A 22781-nucleotide genomic window follows, 5' to 3' on the forward strand; every position below is an offset into this window, starting at 1 on the left:
TGTGCAACAAAGACCAATTAGATACTCTCTTCAGATTCCTTTTCCTTTCTTCCTAACACTGTGCAGCACGCCAATTTTTAATTGGCAGCAGCCATACAACTCTATAACGCTTATGTAAATGCCCAAGAGGGACAAGGGGACTCTCAAGGAGAGAAGAGAAAGTTCCACTGCTTTTCTTTTTTAACTGTCAATGTCATACTGAAATCAAAAGAACAGTTTAATAATGTATTCACCACACAATCATCTGCTCTGAAGGCAGGAACATGGTGGTCCACTTTACATCACAGCACTCTCCATGGTTGTTTAAAGGGGGCTCGCTAATTACCAAAGGAGAAACCCTGAGGTTGGAGGCGAGTGTGCACACTGGATAGTGTTTTGTAATTAATACAAGCTTGATTCATTTGTACCTTCTTACTCAGCTCCCAACAGAGGTCAGAGGTCCTCGTGTACAATTACATAGTTGCAGAAGACATTTAACTTCAAACGTTGTACTGCGCTATGTTGGAGAGTCTAAAGATATTAGAGCGCATACCAAATTGGTGCCTTGGACTTACAAATAAGATGACCTAGCATTTAATTTCACTAATACTGGAAATCCCATTCTGGGATAGATTTAGATGAATGAGCCCCATTTCAGCTCTTTTGTGGAGGCCCCACACGCTGCAAAGTTATTATACTGCAGGACCGGTACACAGGGGTTAGGTAAACAGAGTGCTTCCTTAATTGGTGAGAATCAAACTCCCCATGTCCAATGCAATTCTCTCCAAGGGATTTGAGCTGCTGTGCCTGAGCTAATGAGAGCCAGAGGAGTGAGAGCACAGGCACTGTGACACTCTCTCTTGGCTCTTAATTTGTGAACTTAGCTGGCAAACCTGCAGCCTTGTCTCCCAAATGAAGTGGCTCTATTGGCACATGCACATCTCCCCCAGCGAGCTCTTGGTAGTAGTGGCAGAATAGCATTAACACCTTGGCGAGCAGGGGCCAGGGCTAAGAGGTTAGCTTTGGCGGCCAGAGGCAGTGGGAACAGAGGAGCAAACATTACAGCCTGTGTTGTTTTTGAGAAGCTAAGAATGTGTCACAGCCAGGAACAGCGAACGCAGCAGGGTACAACTACTGAGTAACTATTGGCCACTTCAGATGGGGAAATTGATTTAGGGTTGGTTTTTAAAAAGGCTATAGCACAGAGCCTTCAGATGCTTTAACTATGTATGATTAATCCAACTTTAAGGTCCCATAAATTGTGTTTCCACAGAGTGAAACGGTTTGGTTCACTACGTACTTTTTTGTGTTTCCATTAGGAAAAGCACCAAAATAACCACTAATAAGGAACATGAGCTGGGATTAGACTGTCGTGAGAGAGGTTAGTTTTACCCTACTGATGATGTGTTGTTGCAATAGTAATCCTAACTGTTCCATTTTTCAGTACCCTTCCCTTGGGGGTACCAGAGTAATGTTACAGTACAGTATGGCTGGAGCTTGACCCATGGTCATCGGCTGCCTGGGCAAAAGAAAAGCGTCACTCCCTTGCAACCGGTGTTTCTTCAACACCTGCAGTCTATTCTCATACAAACCACACTGAACTATGATGGAAACACGGCTATAGTGTCAGAATGAGTGACATCTAATAGATGAGCCTGCAGACTGCAACAGACACCTTCACTCAGCCCTTTCCTAACAGAGTCAGCGAACTATGGAATGGAATGGCATCCTTTCTGGTGAGCATACCATTCTTTGTTTGTGTTGAAACATGGCAGCCAAGATGAGTGCCTCCGTAAAGAAAGACCCTTTACTTAAGTACATATATGTAAGGCTTATTGCAAGGCTACAATAACCAAATTATTTCTATTTTCAAGTAATTATACACGTAAGAAAAAATTTAAATGGAAAGTATATTCAATATCTGCCAATAAACTCTCCTACATGTTACACTCTGGACCTTTATGAGTCTGAGTTCATGCTCATACCTTTCTTGCAGCAGCTTGTCTCCCAACATCCAACGGACTTGTGGCACAGGGAAACCAGTGACCACGCAAGGCAGCAGGACGCTGGTGCCCACCATCTTGGTCACAGAAACCGGCTGCACCAGGAACTCCAGCTTCCTGTCCTCTCCAGTTTCTAAGAAGGGAGCAAAGAAAAACAGTCAGGATGAGTCTTGAATTGAAGGATGTGGTGACTAAAGGATGAGTCGACCGGCTAACCTCCAGGTGTCATCTGTCTTAAAAACTTCAAAGAAGAACTTCCGACACCCAGACCAAGTATGGCTGGATTAATAATGTCCATGTTGATGCCCTCTACAACTGAAATGTCAGCTCATCAGGAGTTCAGAGTCATCTCACATAATTCCAGCTGCAACTTAATTTCCAAGCAATATTCTGCAATCCTACAAGGAATGTATGACCCGAGCACATATGCTGTGCTTTAGCAAAGAAAATGCTCAGCATCATCTTTTTACACTCCAGTGAGTGTAGCTTAGGTCATTAGTCTATAAATCAGCATTTCATATGAAAAACACGTGCAAGCTTGTTCTCATTCCTAAACCCTCAAAAAGGGCAAAATAAATCCATTTTTAAGCTTATTTGTGATGAAGAAGCTATCAATGCATTTCTAATTGTATGACATCTGTTAGTGTTCAAACTCAACTTTCCATTTTCTCACACAGGTTCATGAGTTTTCCATCTGTGTCCACGCAGCCGTTTGTCACTCAACACATCTTTACTGGGGTCTTACTGGCCTGATAGAGGACTCCTTATATTTTCCAGTCAACTGCACAAGACACTACGTGATACTAAGTACACGTCAATAAAAGATGTGAAAATGTTTGACGAACAGGTAACAACTGAGCACAAGCAGGATCCATGTTTTATTATGATGTAAAAATCTAAACTACTGAAACACATGTGAAATGACTCCACTATATATATTCATACATTATGAATAAGAAATCCACTGGTGTAAATCTTTGATGAACAACATTTCCCTTGTCTTATATAACGTTTCCCTCAAATTACCTGGCACTATTTGGAGTTGGGCCTCATCGCTAGACTTGGATGACCCCACATTTTCCACCAGACAGCGGTAGAGGCCAGCGTCAGCCTCCGAGGCATTCCTGATCACCAAGGCTCCACTTGGCAGCTGAGTCAACCTGCTGCTGAGCTCCAGCGACTGTCGATCTTTCTCCCACCGAGTAAAGGGCACAAGGTCCGAGTTGACCTCACACGCCATTACTTGACTGTCCCCTGGACGCACAGTGCTCGGTGCAGGCTGGCTGGCGAACCTGGGCATCCCTGAAAGACAAGAGACAAGAGAAGGTGTCACATTTCTCACAAAGAGACTTTATTACACATGTAAAAAGATGCTGATCTTTACAGACGACAATAGAGAGAGTCTAAATCCTCAAAAGAGCTTTGTCAAATTAAACCAAGTGTGCCCAGCTGTGTTAAATAACATGTTTTGTTTTTTTTTAGAGCTGAAACAATCGATTAGTAAACTAATTGACAACTATTTAGATAATCAATTAATCGGTTCAAAGCTTTTAAAACAAGATTTCCAATTGTTTAAGCTTCTTAAACATGAGTATTTTCTTCATTTTTTTGCTCTGGATAACAACAAAATCATTAAAAGTTCATCATTTTGGTTTGTGGACAAAACAAGACATTTGAGAACATCATCTTTTGAGGTTTCCTGACATTTTATGGACCAAACGATGAATCGCTTAATCGAGAAAATAATCGACAGCTTAATCGATTATGAAAATAATCGTTAGTTGTCGCTCTAATGTTTTTTAATACTTTAGCTGAGCAGCAATGAAGTGTGTTGGGCTCAAAGTCAGAACGGTTTAGTGGTTTATGTGCAGAAAATAAAGTCCGTCTTTTGACTCGAGCTCCGACTTTGTCGTCCCACTCTCTGAACTGAAACACAGCTGTATATTCCTCATGATTGCCAGCTGCAGAGACTGGACGTGCTGCCACTGTAACACACCACACTCGTATACATGTTTGATGTTTGAAATGTCCTTGACATAAACATTGGTTTTTAATAATGTGAGTGGTTTGTATATATATACACATATATATGTGTATATATATACTGATGACTCAGTGGTCATACTCCTTCACTCCAGTTGCATGGCTCAAGAAGAGACATTCAGTGTGAGAATGAAAGAGACAACATTCACCCTGCCACAGGTCACGGTGTCGTCAAAATGATTTGAAGGCAAAGACCTTCCTTTACTTCTATGTTTTTTCCACTGCATTTCAAGTGAAGGTTATTAATAAATATAAACTATAAACTGCAGTTTAGTTGAAATCATCCTCACTTTAATTTGAGGGCCAAAACATGTGCACATCGCTTTACTTTACACTTGACCGTCAACCAAACTGATGAAACAGATTTGTTAATTCTTAAAATATAATCTCAACTTGTTTCTTAGTGATTCCACTGCTTATTTATTTACAACTATTAAGTAGTCAGGTAGAGAGAGGGATGGATGGATGGATGGATGGATAGATGGATAGATGGATCCTACAGTTACATCTATAAAACTAATTAGGATTGAGGTACATTTATTTTAATAACATGTACATTGTACTTCTACATTGTACTTCTCGACTCAGAGTAGACTCTCAGGAGTGGAAGAAGCAAAACACACACCATTCTGAGCAGGAGATACACAGCACTTATTAAAGAAAATGAAGTTTAAATTCACAGGCTGCTTGTGCTTCTGCACCCACTTTTAACAGCAACAGTGCATTTCCTGCATTTGAAGCCACTGATCTGAATCCAGCAGTAGCTGGTAGAGTCTAAAACAATTGTACCGTATGGCTTCAATCAAAAAAGAAGAAACAGCAAATGGTATTCCTGGATTTAAACGAGGAATAGGGATGTTGTTTTTTAAAAGTAAGATGGCTACTCCATCAAATATCATGCTGTTATTTACATTGAGGGCCTCTTGAATGTCTGGATGACTGTGGTCATCTCCTTGGTAACATGTGAGTGAGTGAGAGTGTGTCTGTGTGTGTGTGTGTGTGTGTGTGTGTGTGTGTGCGTGAGTGTGAGAGAGAGAGGGCGGGAGAGAGAGTGAAGGCTGTGAACGGACAGAAATATGTGTGACTAAGTTGAAAGAAAGAGGTTTGCTTTGTGGCTGTGCCTTTATCTATTTATCACTGTGGGTTTGCCGTCTGAAACTGTGCTCTTCTTCCACAGGAAGTGATGCTGAAGGCTTGTTGAGTGATTATTTGGCATCTCTGCCCCTCTCTTACCTACAGACAGCTCTTCAAATCCCCTGCCAAGAACGGCTCCAGGGTAAAATCACACTTGGCTCACGCTGACAGTGTTTTTTCTTACTAAATATCAGTACAATGGCAAAGTTAATATGGGCGTGATATTAGGCCCGATTCACACAGCATTGGATATTGAGTATCGTAGTGCCTCATCCCTATCAATCAAATACCACCTCCTTACTGCTTCATTCAGTAAAAGACAGACCAAAGAAATGGACAGGCTGTGGTTGGAACTAGACAATCGTCTCTCCACGGGAACAGAAACCCTTTGGCCCGTGGAGCAATGACATTTAAATAGACGAGGTTGAAAACCGCCGCTCCCCCGACTTAATGCGGCCCCAGTTCTTAAGGCTGGAGACAGACCAACAACTTGGTGTTAAGGCTTGAGATGTGACATTTGTCCCTTTGAGGACACAAGAGGAAACCCATGAACTTCATCTGCAGAGATGACAGGAATCCTGCTTCTTTGAAACACTGAACCGTTGCAGAGGAGAGAGAGGATTGTCAACATCTCCCTTCAGACTGCTGTGAGAACTTCCCGACACAGTGAGTGTGAATCAGTGTCGACACAGGCGTGACTTCACATGTGTAACTGGGCCAGAGTAAATAAAAAAGGCTGTTACATGTTATGACGTCTCTAATATGTTATGGGTGGTGCATGCATAAAGCTAAAGTAACCGTAAGTCCATCGAGTGTGAGTCGAGGCAGGACTCTGAAGGTGGGAAGTGGGGAGTGTCAATGCTAACACTATCGACTGCAATTAATCACAGTTCTCCGTTGAAATGGAGCGGGTGGGAGCTTCATTTTCCACACCCTTGCTCAGCATCGTCTACTGAACAGAATGAAGTGCTGTACTGCCAATCTCCACTCTTTTTAGCACAGGGCAACAAGGCCAAATAATTCTAGTCGAGCAATAAGGTCTCAGTGGTCGCGACAATGGAGAGTTTTATACAAATGGAAAGTATTTTTCTTTCTTCCTTTCAAACTGCAAAATATGACCTGACTGAAGTCATTGTGCCTTAAAATAGCATTTTTCCTAGAGCAAAATAGAGCAGTTAACCCAGACGTGCTACCACATTCCTGCTCTGTGAAGAATGGTTAGCTGAATTCACCAAACCTTACATCATCTGCTTATCTTTGCCAGCAGGGCTTTTAACCATATGAATGCTAATGAGTGAATGTGTCCATCAATGGATGGAGATTAGCTGGAGAGAATTGCACTACAGAGAGCTACAAACAGGCGGAACGGCTGTCTTTCAAACCAGGAACCACACACACAGAAACACACTCGGATCCCTCAGTCGGGTTCCTACTATTTTTTAATTAAAATCAGGTATAGAATAACAATGAGGAGCTTAACAAAATATGCAGAAGGCTTTAAGGATCTCCCTCTAGATTCGGCTGAATAAGTAGCCAACTGTCGAATGACTGCCTTTCACCTTGGACCGAAAAACAACTGTGTCAGTTAAAGTAATCAAGGGGATAAAAATGTCCGTGGTTTACGACGTGGAGCTGCCCAGAAAGCCATACGTCCATATTTGTCGATGGTTTGACAGTGTGCTGCGTTTAAACTGGTCACATGAAATATCTGATTTTCCGCAGTGAACGTTTGGAAAGGAACATCGTGTCGAAATTAGTCACGGCTCATATTTTCCGAAACAGCGCAACAACACTGAAACAATTTATCCCAAAGGATACAAGATCTAACTTGTGAGTATGTCGTCAGCATGAGGCATTTATTAGATTTATTATATTTTTAGATAGAATTCTTTACTTGTAGAATTGCTTTCTGGAGACTTGAGCTCAAGAAAATACATAAATAAATAAAGTCTTTCCAACTCGTTGCACAAGAATTTTAATTTGACTGTCATTTTGGCAGGCAGCAGATAACCATCATGCCTGTGGTGGGAAAATGTATTAACTGTGCATGTTGCAACTTACTTACCTCTGACTATGGGCTGCATCAGTGGATACATACAAGTCACAACAACAGAAAAAGAGAACTGTGAGGCAAAACATGTGCTGTGTTTGCACAGTTCATAAACGTTACATCAATTTAAACTAAACCTTTGTTAAATTGATATCGAAGAAAATTATTTTTGCACTATATTGTTATTGAATTACGGCCCAGCCGTACTCTCACATAGTTTCCTTGTAGTAACTGAAGCGTCAAATGACTTTGGCTGTTTTCCAAATGTGCCTGATCCCCTCCTTGAGATACTGTCTAATTTACGATTTATCACGGCCTATTAATAATAATCAATGTTGAAATGTCAATCATAGAGCATGTGAGATCACATCAGGATCTTTCCAGCGCATAAACCAGCGAGTCTGACAGCAGAGGAACGAGCGAGAAGCCCTTTATGTGCACTGAAATATTCACAATATAGATTGTGTGGACCGTGTTATGTTGTGTGTGTTTGTTTGTTTGCTGTTTTTATGGTCTTTGGTTTGAACGTGCGTATTCTTCTGTCACACACCCACTAACTTTTGATATCGGTATAGAATCAAAGAAGAATCTGACATTTTGTAATTATGACTAGCTCCCCCATGAGGGCAGGAAGAAATACATTACAAAGGAAAAGGCAAATGCATTTTTCATACTGATAACACAATCACTGGAGCAGAATGTAACAAAGCCACAAGTGAGACTTTCCCTTCTTTCACACTATCACTTCCACTATTTCTCGCTCTACTCCTTATCGGAATTCAACAGATTCATGCCATTTCTCTTGGGATTGGAAAACGTCATTCTGGGAAATGTGAAAAATCAATACCCCAAACCAAAGTACACAAGTCAGACGGAAGGAACGTGGGTGCAGGGGGGAAAAAAAAAAAGAAATAAATTAAAGCCCCTCATGTCAGAACAAATCATAGATTACAGTGACTGTTACAAATTGATATTTACGAGTCTGTGACCATTCAAAAGGGAAGTGGCTTTTTTTTTTCTTCTTAAAAGCACAATAATGACACCCTACCTAGCTCAATCCCTCCTTTCAACATAGTCCACCCTTATCAACAGATCTATTACAGTTTTGCCACCCATGAACACAAAGGCGGAACAATCACAATCCTATTGTTGGTGCATTTATGATTTTCACAATAACAAACTGAGCCAATTTAAGCCTGTTGAGCCAAAAAAAAGAGTTTGGGGATAGATCCAATCAGAGATGAAGAGTATCTTACAGAGAAGTCCAATCAATGGCAATGAAAAATCTGAACACACTGTGAATGTGGGAGTGACAGAGTAATCAAGAAGTCCAAAAAAAGAAAGAGACAATAATGAGAGAAGTATGTGCTTAGGCAAGGTGTAAAAGCATTTTCCCCGCAGCAAAATTCCCCAGTACAATATGTGCTTTGCTTTATTCAGTTCAGTGTCTTTCTGTTGGCGCTCCCTTTAAGACCGGCTGCAGCAAGTGATAATTAATTCCCTAATTGAAGGTTTCAGGCCTTCAGGGAAGAAAACATCTGAGAGCTCCCTCTCGCCTCTCCTATACAGCAAAACTGTGCTACTCAGCCAACATACATACAATTACATTCTTAAAGCAAAGCAGAGAAGAATCCACACCTTAATGACATTATATACTTTCAAATGTATAATTTAAACATGAAGGGACACTCTTGAGAGAAAGGTGTACCCGTCACAACTGCGACTGAAGCTTTGAATTCTTTTGACATCATAACAATAGGCGCTCTTTCAGTTCATTTATGTAAACAAGAGAGGGTGAAATAGCTGTCAGTAAATGCAATCAAATCCAACAACACAGAGCAAATCATGATCAGCTTTACAAAGATATACTGTTGAATTGGATCTAGGGCTGAGAAAAAAAAACGATATTTGAAAGATCCAATATAGATCAATTAAATCCTTCGATAAATATTTTAATACATGTGAAACTTGACTGCAATCAAGTCTCACATCACTGAATCTGAAGGATTGTTTGTTCTATGGTGTAGAACCAGAGATATTTCAATAAGTCACGTTTCAGATACTTTGGTGTCAAGATTGTCTGCTCAAACGGACAGTTTTGTTTGTTTTATGTCCTCCATCGTCCCCGAAAAACAACATAACATCACCGTTGTCTTCATCTGCCGAGCAAATGTAGGTCAAGCTGCACGTACGCCACCCTCTACTGGACAACTTGGTAATTACTACAAACTGTCTGATGTTCCAGGCTGTATATTTTGATATTACCTTACGCTGTAAGGTAATATCACCAACGACTGTACTGTGGAGCTGCACTGTGTGCTCATATTACATAACAAGTGCTTTAATGTAATCACATTGGGGTCAATCGTGTCTAAATATTGATTATGTTCATGGGCCACTGGGTGGAGTAGTGGCTATCACTGTTGCCTGTCTGCAAAAACACCCCAGTTCAGGGCCTTTCTGTATGGAGTTTGCATGTTCTGTGTGTGTGTGTGTGTGTGTGTGTGTGTGTGTGTGTGTGTGTGTGTGTGTGTGTGTGTGTGTGTGTGTGTGTGTGTGTGTGTGTGTGGGCGGGGGACACGTCCTACAGTCCAAAAACATGCAGAGCTTAATTGGACACTCTAGATTGACCACAGGTGTGAATGTGAGAGTGAACATTTTCGCCCTATGTCAGCTGGGATCAACCCCAGCGACCACTGTGACCCTGATGTAAAGGATAAAGCGAAAGACAATTAATTATATTTTCATTTGAATGATTAAGGAACTAAGAGAGATCCACATTTTGTACAATGTGCAGCGTTATTGAGTGAAAAGCTCTTTCATGACAAAGACTGCTATAGAAACTCTAAATGATACTAAAACAAATCAGGACCTTATTTATTTAGAATTAAATTGATTCAGAAAATCAGTACCAATACGTAGCCTTAACATAAACCCCCAAATGCATGGGATGAGAATGTAACAGGATCCGTCTAGATTCTTAGATGGGATGTAAGAATGTGGATTGTTTGTTTTTTTTATGCTAAATTACAAAAATGGAAATGTTCCTTAGAGGAATGTTATGGATCCAATTTCAGGGTTAGAATAGATCAGAAAGCCAGTGGTCCATTTCCCTTTGAATTCCTCACATTAGTGCTGTTAGGCATAAAATGGGTGAAAGAAAATACACTTTTCATTAGTAAAACACTGGTTATGTGTGTTTATTTCTACATTAATAGACTGAGTGTGCATAAGCACGGGCAGCACACTTGAGCTATTGTGTAATAAAAAAAAAAGCATAAAAGAATAGAGACATTTCTCTTTTTCTCTGTGCCACTTTAACACTCAAAGGTATTTTCTCCAAACAACAAAAACACAACACTATTATCACTCTTAATAATGTTGCTTCAGGGTTTTATGATACATAGACTAAAATAATGGTGATGCTCAGAAGAGTCTTTACATGCAACGTGAAATACCACAGCATGAATTCCTTATGTGTGACGAGGGACTGTAATGACTATGGGATGTGGAAAAATACAAAGAAAAGTTGATGTTTAATTCAAGCAATTAAAGAAAACATTGGTATGAACTATCAAATGATGTTATAATGGATCTGTGTGGAAGAAAGCGGAACTTTGAGTTTCTAGCTGAGAGATAAACAGAAGCATTGAAGGTTCTGACAGTGTTGGAAAAGATCGTCAGTCAAAAAAGGGCAACAGTAACCTTCATCATGCTGTCAGGTGAGCGAGATCTCCCTACACCGACAGGAATGAAAACAGCACTAATGAATGACCGTGTGATGGGATTTATTAAAGAGGTCAGCGAGGTAGGACAACATGCATGACGCCAGATAAGCCGTGATCTATGAGGAAATGATGGAAATGCACAGTCGACGTGAATCACCGCAACACATTTGTCTTCTGCACCAACAGGTAGAGGTGACTTGGAAAGACTTTCCACAAAGACCGTTAAAAAAGCTTCTTCATTTATCAAGTGAAAGGGAACATAACAACAATGATGCCATTTAACAATAGAGCTAAAAATAAAACTGCTCACTCCAATAACCCCCACACACACACAAATGTTTGTGCTGTGTGTGTGTACACATCAGAGAGACAGAGAGTAAACGGATGGATGCAGTTCCACACGGGTCGTCTTCAGACGGTGCCTCTTATTTTATCTACTTGGGCTGTAAAAATGGCTCTTTGGTGCAGGAGGTGACAGAAAGCATATACTGACCTCGTAACCAGTCAATGCCTGAAGAGAGTGTTGTAAAACCCTCGGAAGACAGCTGGTGCCCCAGACTGACAGACTGGTGTCTTGTTAAATTTTTCAATGTGACAACCTCAACACAATGATGGCAGCAGGAAAACCATCAGTGAAACAATACACCATTTCAACGATTGCTGACGGATGCTGACGGGAATTGTTTTAGTGAATTTTATGACATTAATTGAAGTATGTTAAAGCCAACTCTGCCGCACTTCATTTCTCTGCTATCTAACTGCTACACCCCTCTGTACGAAGACAAGATGTGTGTAGAAGGCACTTCTGATCAGTGGATAAGACCCAGGGTGCAGCTGCTGTTCAGAGTCAAACTGAGGACAACTTTTCTCATTCAGTTTTAATGAAGTAAAGAAATTCATTATTTTTAAGACTGAAATTGTACGAAATGTTATTCATACAAAGTTAATGTTATTGGGAGTTAAAATACTACTGCATTCTAACACTCAGTTGGACTCATGCACTCTGGCTTTGATCTGGAAACAATAGAAGATGCATCTACACACATGGTGAGAGGCACATGTGTTGGACTGATGAGGTCAGAGTGCTTGCTGCCCTTGCTTAATGTTATATGAAAAGGTCTGCTGGTTCACACACACACACACACACACAAACACACACACACACACACACGTAGTGACACCCGGCAGAGACTGTTTACTTTAGAGCGCCTTCATTCATTCATTAAAATGTTGATATTTGCCCTGATGTATCGATTATTGTACTGCACGAGGAAGGAAGACGGTACATCACCAAATCAATATTTTGACCCACGCCTACTGTACACACACGCTAAAAATTCAATAAGGAGAACCCTGCCCTAATAGTAACAACCTGAAAGGAAGCATATTGCCAACTAGTGAAGGCACAAACACTTTATTCAATAAATCTATTCACCACTGTGTTCATATACTGGGATACTGAAGGTACTCCAATTAAACAGTGCATGGAAACATACTGAGCATCTACATTCAGCAATGTCACATGCAATTAAGAAGACGATGAGTGAAAAAGTTTGGCTGTGAATGACAGATCAGTAACCAGCCTCTCCATCAGCTTTATGTGATGTCAGGATGTAATCTGGGGGCTGGAGGTTATGAACAACTCAGATGTTTAATCAGCATTAGGAATCTCATTAATTATATCCACGTTGTAAACGTGGATATAATTAATACAGTTTTCAGTTTAGTTTCTTCTATTATAGTAGTAATACAAATCACGACTAATAAAAAACATGGGATAATAGTCACTAATCAGTAAATGAGTCTTTTGATTACTGCAAAACAAAGCTTTTAGATTAATATCAAATAATAGTGGGATTAATCATTTAAAGTACAGGCCAAACCACAACAGTAGTCAATGAAGTCCCACACAAACAAGAGTGTGGAGATTGTGGGAAGTGACGCATCAGAAGGAGGCTGCTCCACTCTGACAGCTCCTGATTGCCTGTTTGTGGGACCGGACAAAAGCAGAGGCTACAAGCAGGCAAAAGGCCCGCGATGGATAGAGAGCGACACATGACAGGACAGGGTCAGTTGCCATGGAAATGAAAATCAAGATTTCGTTCTCAGTGCATTACTTTCAATTCCATGGCTGTGCTTTCATTGGCAAGTTATTACACTGTGTGTGTGTGTGTGTGTGTGTGTGTGTGTGTGTGTGTGTGTGTGTGTGTGTGTGTGTGTGTGTGTGTGTGTGTGTGTGAGAGAGAGAGAGAGAGACAAATGATGTTTGGTAATTAAAGTGTGTATAAATGTTTAGCATAAATGATTCATAAATAAAGGTTACTGAATGAAAATGTCTCTGTGCGATCATCTCATCTCCATACAAATGAGAACTGTCAATAGTAACACAGCAAAAGTCATTTGTCAGGTGGTGTCACTGCAAACCATGGTTCACAGATCTAATTGTTTTTCTACAAACCAATAAGTAAAGGAAAATAAATGATGATTTTTAATGGCAATCCTCAGTTTCAGTCTCTTTGACTGACAAGTCAAAACAATGACTGCCACAATGTTTGTCATCAGACATGAAAACATCAAACCATCATGAGAATATATCTAAAAGTGACTTTAAGACCGCATTGACCCTGAAGGTCTAAATTCTGATATGTTTACATTGTCTGACAAAAGTATTTGAAATCTGAGTTTACACCTGGGAGAAATCCCACAGGGTGGACTTGGTTACTGACCTGAATAAAGGATAGAAGGCTGAAACAGAAGTGAAAGTGGTGTTATTATGAAAGTTAGAGAACCTCGCCTGAGAGGCTTAAAAGGCATGAAACCTTGACATGAGGCCACTGGGTTGAGTCCTCGTCCTCCATGGTTGAAAAAGTCATGTGATCATAGATTAGTGTTCACCATCTATGTGCTTTTCAGAAATGAGTCCCCATGCACCGCCGACCAAGCTTTTGTAGATGCTGCCCCGAAGCTGTGGACCAGCTTACCCACTCCACGTTCAGTCACACTTTTGAGGCTCGTTAAGCCATACATCTGAGCCTGCATTTTTATTTATTTCATTTCATACTGTAAAGCACCTTGGTACAACTCTGGTTGGTTTTTATGTGCTATATAAATAAAGTTGACCTTGACCTTGACCCGACCATGCAGTGTAAATGCAGCCTTGATGGAAGGATTATTAGAATAGCGGCTGATTGATTTCCTTTTAACCATTTAATATAGGTTTGCACAACTATTGCGTGTGCCATGTGGCTGTGATGCCTTACAGAGGCCGTGAATGCTGAAAGAGCAACTGAGCCCCAAAACCACTTGTGTGTATGGGTATCTAGTAATGTTATTTGTTGATCCAGGTACAAATCTTCACACAGTTTAGTTGAAATTATACATATTGTGATAAAAACAGCTTGCCTTCTGTCCCTCTCTGGTCCCTCTTTTTTTTCAAACACTGGAGCTGTTGCTCCATCTTCTTTCTCTCTCCACCACGTGAAGCGTAGTGTAAGCAGAATCTCGTCAAATACCTACAACGCCAAGTCAGATTTCACGACGAGACCACGCCCCCTCACTGCTCCACTCTCTCCCTCCCTCAGGTCTAATTGTTGTGCCTGATCCTTGGCCTGAGAATGAGCATAAGCACATTCAAACACATGATCCACATGTCTCTCCTGCCTCACACATTCACAGTGAGACCTCCAGGTAAGCTACTGCCCCACAGAAGCAAAAGGGAATAGGCTGCTTTTCATTGCAGGTAATAGTTGTAGTTGAAACAATACTGATTGCATTAGGGCCCTTAATCATGTTAAGGTGTCCTTTTTTATCACTGGGAATTTAGTTCATTCTTCTCCAATTTTGAGGCTAACATTCTGCAGAGGTCGTTGCCATGGGAGACCGGGGCTGCTCCCATTACCAGAGCACAGACAAATGTGTTGGTATTACTACAACCATACATCCCTTCACTCTTTCCCTCTCACCTCCCCCCCTCCTATACCCCACTCCTTCATCAGTAAGGAAGGGAGGAGGTGAGATGGGATGCAGAGAGAAGCTCAGCAGAGGAGCTTCCAATGTCAGAGGAGTCACCCGTGGGGTTATGAAGGACGTGTCCATCAAATCCAGTGCAGGTGTCAAAAAGTGGAGCTGGCCCGGCCTTGTCCTCGCATCTTTCATCAACTACTTGTTTCATTAAGACCCAAACAACACCACTCTCCACTGGAATGAAGGGCCCCCTCCACCATCCTCCACCATCCTCCACTAACTCTCCATCAGCCCGTTCAGATAAAGGAACCAAACACACCCCGTCCTGCTGTTGATGGAAACATAGATATGAGGTGATGGCAAAACCTCTCCCTCCCTCCCTCCCTGCATTACTTGCAGAGTTGCATTCAATCAGTCTCCAAACATTCCTATCACCCCCACTCCTCCTCTCCATCTTCCCACCACACATTTCAGTGGGAGCTCTATTGTTTGCTGGAGAGGGGCATGCTGCTGCTGGTTCTTATCTGGGGCTGTTGGCGGCATCTGTAGATGCTATCATCAGCCCTGTTGCTCTGTTTAAGCTCCAGCCCTGCAAGAGCAGCTACTAGGGAAATGAGATGGATGGAGGAACAGGACAATAAGAAAATTCAGCCTCTTACTCGGCAGAAATGATGGGAGTAAAGGAGTGAGAATGGAGAACAGAGAGAGGAGGAGCACCTGGAAGAAAAACTAGGACCTTAGCAGGGTATGAAAATGTTCAATTGCTTGAATTTAGTTTTCAAAAATGTCTGACCTGTATTTTATCATCCTAACATAACACACAAAAGAGCACAGCGTTTTTCACATCACTCTCCTCTTCTCCATTGATCTGTGAGAACTACATGCAAATGTGTCAAACATAACTCGCAAGCAGAGATACTCCTTCAATATCTTTCAACCGGTGTGTGTGGGCGTCTGCTTCAAATTATACTGCAACGATGCTACGGTAGAACAAAACATTTCTCTGCACAAGTGGCTTCACAAGTGATCTGAGCTGAAAGAAGATGCACATTTGGCCATCACCTCTCAGCAATGGTGTTTATCTGCTTTATCTGTACTCTGCCAGGTGGAGGTTATGTTCTTTAAAAAGTTCCAATTAACCGTAAAAAGTTTTCTCCAAAATGTTCAGCAATTTCTCAGGAAATAATGTTTGAAATAATGCAATCAAATAAATGAAGGTGAGACATTATGATGCAAATGAACATACTACATCTATTGTTTTTTCATTGTAGTAACATTATCCACATCATGCACCATCATTATCCCAGATCTGAATTGTGATCTTTTGTATTAACAGGGAAATACAATGTCACAGTCTCAATGGCAATGATTGACTTCAAAAGTAATCTGTGGACTACAATATAAAGTAGCTCCTCAATCTATAATGTGAACAATTAATGTATGATGTTTTGAGTTTGACTAAATGTGACTGACTGACCTATATTAAATTAAAAAAAATGTGTTCTGAAATTCCAGTGTAGATTCACCTTTAGATTTTTAGTTAGATAATTATATGTTTACACCCTTGATTTAATTACCAGTGCAAAGCAGCTGATTATTTATCCCAGCCAAGAGCTAAAAAGTCAATCCAGTGCTCAGATTTCTCTCTCTCTCTCTCTCTCTCTCAATCTCCAGCTCCTTAACATTTATGTGAGCATCATTCTGAAATGCTCCACTGAACCTTAAAAAAAGCAGAATCCTTTCAATTTCAGCAAGTGATCTGACAGGAGACAGCCTGTCTCTCTGTGTAAACATGAAGAACAGTTTCAAAGTTCATTAGCCATGTTCAAGTCGGTTAAGATGCAGATGCCATGTACAAGGCAGACCAAACAAACCTCGAGCGAACACAGACAGTAGATGCTGTCAAAATACAGCGTAAAGAGATCACATGGCAAATTAACGCTCTTTTTACCTCTCGCTCACAGAGGAAAACAAAGCAGAATTAATAGAATGATCATATCAGGAATAGTGAATAAGGCGATCTAATCAATCACTCAGGAATAATGGAAAAGGACACAACAGATCTCCTGCACACCTGGTTGGTCTGACAGTGTGGCACTGGCAATTACTCCAATCCATCTGCACTGTTTTGCTTTCAGACAGAGCAGATGTTGTGATGAAAGCATCCTAACAAAATCAAACAAGCCTAATTGTATATGCGAGGGCATTTTTGTGCCTGTCGTCCAACACGGGGGGGAAAAAACAACAGCAATGTTACATGACGCTTGTCCATGTTCGTTAATTCAAACCGGGTGTTACTTTCAATCCTTAAAACCTAAGCACAATCCTCTTGCCTGAAGAAAGATTTAAAACACACATCACTTTGCATCAAAGACGAGATCCATCCACATCCGCTTTGTTTTTGGCTGTAACAAGAATCGAGAACTACAATGAGTGTGAAGATGCAGGGCTGATGTGCGAGGCAGCTGAAAGTTGAGGAATAAAAGCTGTGCCTGCTGTTAAAGCCATGTTTTCTAAACAATAGGGGTGATACTCATCACTGACCTTGGAACACATGTTATTGTACAGCTTGGAAGACTACACACAATGACACACACACACACACACACACACACAGCATCTCTCAGATACAGCAGGACGCAGTCAAATGAACATAAGGCAATTCCATCATTGCACACATCAACAGTAACAGCAGGGAGCGTCTACACATGTTATTTATTTCATCATCAATCCAGCCTATTAGACTAAGTTCAACGAGTCAGATGAAGTCGGGCATGTGCATGCTCACACATTCACACAGTCCTGAATTTGACACCTGCACAGCTTGTCTCCACCGGTCAAAAGGCGGTGAGGTGCTGCACGGTGTGGAGAGAAGAGGAAGCCAGAACATCATCCCCAGGGCCGTCACACGCAGAGTTCAGGGCAGTCGAGCAGATTAAGGAGGCTCGGCACTAAGTATGAGTTCAAGAACACATTATCGCACACTCCGCTTTCACACTTTGTTCTCGCTCACACAAATATTGCCTGCATCACACATGCCGTGCCACTCCACATAAAGGCAGTCTGTGTTCAAGCAGGCCTGAACAAGCCCCAACAGTTCACCAGCCAGCCTTCATTCCAGACTGAAGCTCACGCACAGTGGTGCCCCATTTGTTTTTTTACAGCAGCTTTTTTTTTTCATCTTTGTAAGGCATAGCAACCCTTGGCAAGCAACACCCAGTCCATCCTGCATCCTCAAAACCCCTCTACTCACTTTAACTCCCAGTTACACTGAGTGAGGAATGCAGACTGTCTTTGGCTAAAAGGAACTAAATAAATGCTTCCCATTAAGGCTTTTCAAGCTAAATGTGGACATTCCAGGGATAAAGAAAACCCCTTTGTTTGGTACTTAAGAAATAGTATTAATGAACCTACCATAATTAAGGCAACTGGCACAAAAAGACACTTTTTCTTTTTCCAGTTTTTCTCCCCTGCATAAAAAAGCTTTGTGAAGAAAGTGAAATCATTCAGTCAGGTGGAAGAGGGGGCGTGCAGTAGGAGTCTGGAGAATGCTTTTCAAGGTGTTTGCTCCCAACACCTTGAGCTTATCCCATTCAGCGCAGACTGACCTCTCAGCTCTTATCATATTACCGTCAGTGCTCATGGAAACCTACTCAGGTGGTGCAAAAATGTCAACTCATATTTACTGAGATTTTTGAAGCACAGGACAGTGGGATGCTCATCAACCGAGCACTTTGCACATTTCTCCATTTGACTTTAGCTGCATCCACGGTGGGGAGCTGCAGAATATGTGTATATGACACAATGTCACGGTTGCACCATATTTCTGCATTCTCAGCACACACCAAGCTGGGTAAAATATGAATTTCAAACATATTTTATTTATATATTGAGTGGCAAATAGAAACGCTTCTCAGCCACCTTGGAATCATATAGAGTATCATGAAAAAACACCACCTTTAGAAAATAAAAATGTCATATATTAAACATATGGTATTTTTTGACGATGGTGCTTCAGTTAAAAAAACAGGAGGTCATGAGACGATTGATATTTCCCTGCGAGTAACTTCAGCAAAAGGTGTCAAGTAGCCTTGAATATCAACACTCAAGTCGAGGTGGAGCGCATCAATTTGGAATAAAAACTTTTTCCACTTTTTCTGCCCACCCCTCTCTGATGAATGCAAAGGTGCTTTTGAAAAGATATCCCTCAGGCATGTGGAGCCATTAAAAAAAAACACCTCTCTTTCAACTCTCTTTCAAGGTTCGAAAGCCATATGAAGCCCAATTTTGCTTTGAAACACGGTGGCGTTTTAATATGAAAACTGTGTCACATAGACAAGTATTGGGAGATGAAAGGGTGATGTGGATAAGCACACTGGTCCATAACAGGCTACTTTTCTCTATCTGTAGAACCACAAGGAAAGAGACATGGACAGTGAATTTCAATGAGGGAAGGCATGATAAACAAAATGCTCTCCAGATCACTTTCTTTTTCATGCTGATTGAAAGGAGCTGGACAAGTGATAACAGGGTGCTGGATTTTTCTTTTTTTATTATTATTACACGACTGACTTGCCATGTGCCTCTCTTGTACCACAAAAGAACATATATATATAGTGCAGTCAACCTTATTTCCTCAGAACAGGTAAACGCACTGGTTCATGGGACAGAAAAGTGGAGTTTTTCCAGTTAACATGATAAGGCTCAACATTTTCAACGATGGAAAAGTACCAGACGTGACAAAACTACACTGGCAAATACAAGTGTAAAAAAAAAAAAAAAAAAAGCAGCCTGTTTCCTTTTAGCAAATGTTGGCATTTCACAATGAAACAGTGCATACACACCCACCCACAATTAAATAAATCTGAAGTTCAGTATAGAGTCAGGTCATTTGTTTAAGATCTGCACGCTCCAATGAAAACGACTCTCCTTCAAGTCATCTGTTGCAGCCTTATGTTCTTTTTCTTTAATACACAGCTTCTCATTCAGTGAATGTTACATTCCAGTTCCCTGCCAAATCACAAATAGACGAGCATTGTTACCATAAAATTGTGCCCTCAACTGTGAATAACAAGAATCCACGCTCTGTGCCGAGGAAAGTTTGGCCGAGTAGCATTAAATCGCTAAATAATGGCTTGATTTGAATGTCTTATTTTGCAGATGATACATGTGTACCGCGCCTTATTGTGACTTAATAGATTAGAAATGTGTCACCGTACAGGCTTTCTCTTCATGTCCTGACTGTTAATTTCACTTGAGTGTTGTGAATAATATTTTTGTATTTAACATAATAGCTTTAGTAATAACTTTAGTGACGTGACACCAGAGTTTGCAACGTGGTTGGAACAAGTGTCTTTCTGCATGTAGCTTGCAGGTTCTCCCCGTGTGTGCATGGGTTTTCTCTGGGTTCTACTGGTTTTTAATGGTTAGAAAATCCCAAAATCATGATGCTCAGATACAAGAGGGTTGAAATGAGGTTAAATGGAGGCTTTACATTGACCATATGTGTGCATGTGGTCCTCAAAGGATACATGTTTACGGAAAATGGATGGAGTCACGCTGGTAATAAAAATCTCACTGATGACATGATTTTAACCTTTGGCTCTGAATGTCAGTGTGAACATTTATGGGGAATCTCTGAGGTTTTATGGAAAAAGCCTTGAGCAGTTTAGAATCATGACTCATGTGCAGATGTATTGTACGTATTGGGGGACTGCACCGTGTACCAGCTGTGAGTATGAAGTTCAGGGGGCAGGAGAGCCGAGGTGAAGCTAAGGGGTAGCAGCGGGCTTGAAAACACGGGGGAGACGAGCAAGTTAGGGAAATCATTATTCACAAAGAGTTTATCTTCATCTGCTGAGTGTGGCAGTCAATTATCACTCTCATTAGAACCCAGTAATTGTGTGAGCCGAAGCATATAGAGCAAGAAACAGCCTGGCAATGGTCCAAGTTCAAATGGACAGAGCGTTTACATTTGTAATTCAAAATGCGGCTTCATTTCGGTGAAGGAAATATGTTGTGGTGTTTAAGCTATATTTAAACAGTCTGAGCAGTAACACATTATTTGGCATAGACTCAAACAGTGGAGATATCCATGCACATTAAAGCATCATTTAAATAAGGAAATAGTCCATATTTCTTTGTATTTACCCGATAAGAAATGTAATGATAAAGCTGTGTGTGGAAGCTGTTTTCCTGGCACATGTTGGCTGTGAATGGGTCCACGTAGGTAATGTGACTTGGATCTGCAGCCCCTCTTTTACACATGTCTGATAATGTTTGGTTTATGTGTTACAGGCTGATGACTGTACATATCTGGGCCTCTAGCATTAAATAATTAGTGCCAATAAACGGATAATAGAACAATTCTATCGTTGCATGTAGGGCTGGGCGATAAAACAATAACGATATATCTTATAGCACTTAGAGCACTTTTCCTCAATATAAAAACAACATACACTTGCACCTGACTGTAATGACGGAGGGCCATAAATAAGCTTTGACTAGTTATCAGGGTAGTGGACCAAGAGTAAAAAGATGAAGAAAATCAATATGATTCTCAACTCAATAGAAGTTTCATTAAAAATAATTTCCTCTGGTTCAAATAAGTCAGTCTACTGTAAAAAGTCCAGTCAAAAGTCTTAAGTGTTCATTATCCTGGTAAGGAGGTAATATTCAAGGTTCTGCAATTGATCTGTTCTTCTGGATGCACCCACTCAATAAGTCAGCAATAAATACTACAACACCCATGAACTTGTTCAGTGAGAAGAGGTGAGATTCCCTCTCTGGTGAAAGAAGCAATCAAAGTGGCTCACCATCTCCCCTGTCAGGGAGAGAGTCCAGTGTCCAGTCTCCACAATCCAAGGAATCAGAAACACCGAAAACCCTTAGTCTAACACTTTTTAATCACTTTCAACCAACTATTGTTGGAGATTTACTTTTACATTTCTAACTCGCTCGCCTGTGTTTCTCGCTCTGCTCCAGTGTGTGTGTGTGTGTGTGTGTGTGTGAAACATAATAGGATGATAAATTCTATAAACTTCAATTAAGCATAGTTTGGTAAACCAGAAGTAGCAGGGAACTAAAATCCTTAAAAAAAAAAAAAATATGACAATGAGCGAAAACGATTAAACGCTCATATCACACACACAATATCGCCTACGTCATTACCAAAGACATGGTGCAATTACGCACGGTCGGAAATAACAGATTTAAGTGGCTGATAAAAGTAATTGACCCTCGTTACTGCAGAGAGAGAACCGAAAAAGAGCTGTGAAGTGAAGTGAAGTTTCTGCTGGTTTTCTTTGCCAGAAAAAGACACAGCATGAAGGTAGACCCTGATATTTAACTTTATTTAGAACAGATCAAAGTTAATCATTACATTTTTTTATTTTTATTTTGTTTTCCTGTAAAACTTGAAGCTTTAAACCTGTAAAGTATTAAGATTTTGGTTAATACATACCGTTTTATTCATTTAAATAAATGAATAAACAATATTTAAACCTCATCCTATCTTTGCATTTCACTTCAGAGTAAAGGGGAAACTTGATGTGTAACAGAAATATTAATGTGATTTATATCGTGATATATATCTCAAAATCACATCATATAAAAAGGTATATCATGATAAGATTTAAGATCTATAAGATCTATTTGCACAAAAGTTGACATTAGTCATAGACATGAGCTGAAAACATCCTCACATGCTCAGTCTGAGAAATATTAGCCTCGCCTTTGTCGAACAATGACATGTAACAGTAGATACAGTAGAGGAATTCTCCTAACGAACACACAAAGACAATTATACCTGTGAGTTTTCATTCCCACACACACACAAGGCACTGAGGAGTCTGGAGAGCAGAGATAGGGTTGTCTCCGTCA

General features: G+C 40.7%; 1 protein-coding gene across 11 annotated transcripts in view; it reads right to left on the bottom strand.

Moving 5' to 3' along the window:
- neo1a (neogenin 1a) overlaps positions 1–22781 on the bottom strand; it is a 153149-nt gene that overhangs the window by 64275 nt on the left and 66093 nt on the right. For all 11 annotated transcript variants that reach the window (XM_058628526.1, XM_058628534.1, XM_058628532.1 and 8 more), the window contains exons 3-4: positions 3009–3284; positions 1965–2115 (exon numbers count right to left, since the gene is read on the bottom strand). In XM_058628526.1, coding sequence (XP_058484509.1) covers positions 1965–2115; positions 3009–3284 — 427 coding nt within the window. The remainder of the gene's footprint in view (positions 1–1964; positions 2116–3008; positions 3285–22781) is intronic.

Source organism: Solea solea, chromosome 5, assembly GCF_958295425.1.
Source record: "Solea solea chromosome 5, fSolSol10.1, whole genome shotgun sequence".
NCBI lineage: Eukaryota > Metazoa > Chordata > Actinopteri > Pleuronectiformes > Soleidae > Solea > Solea solea.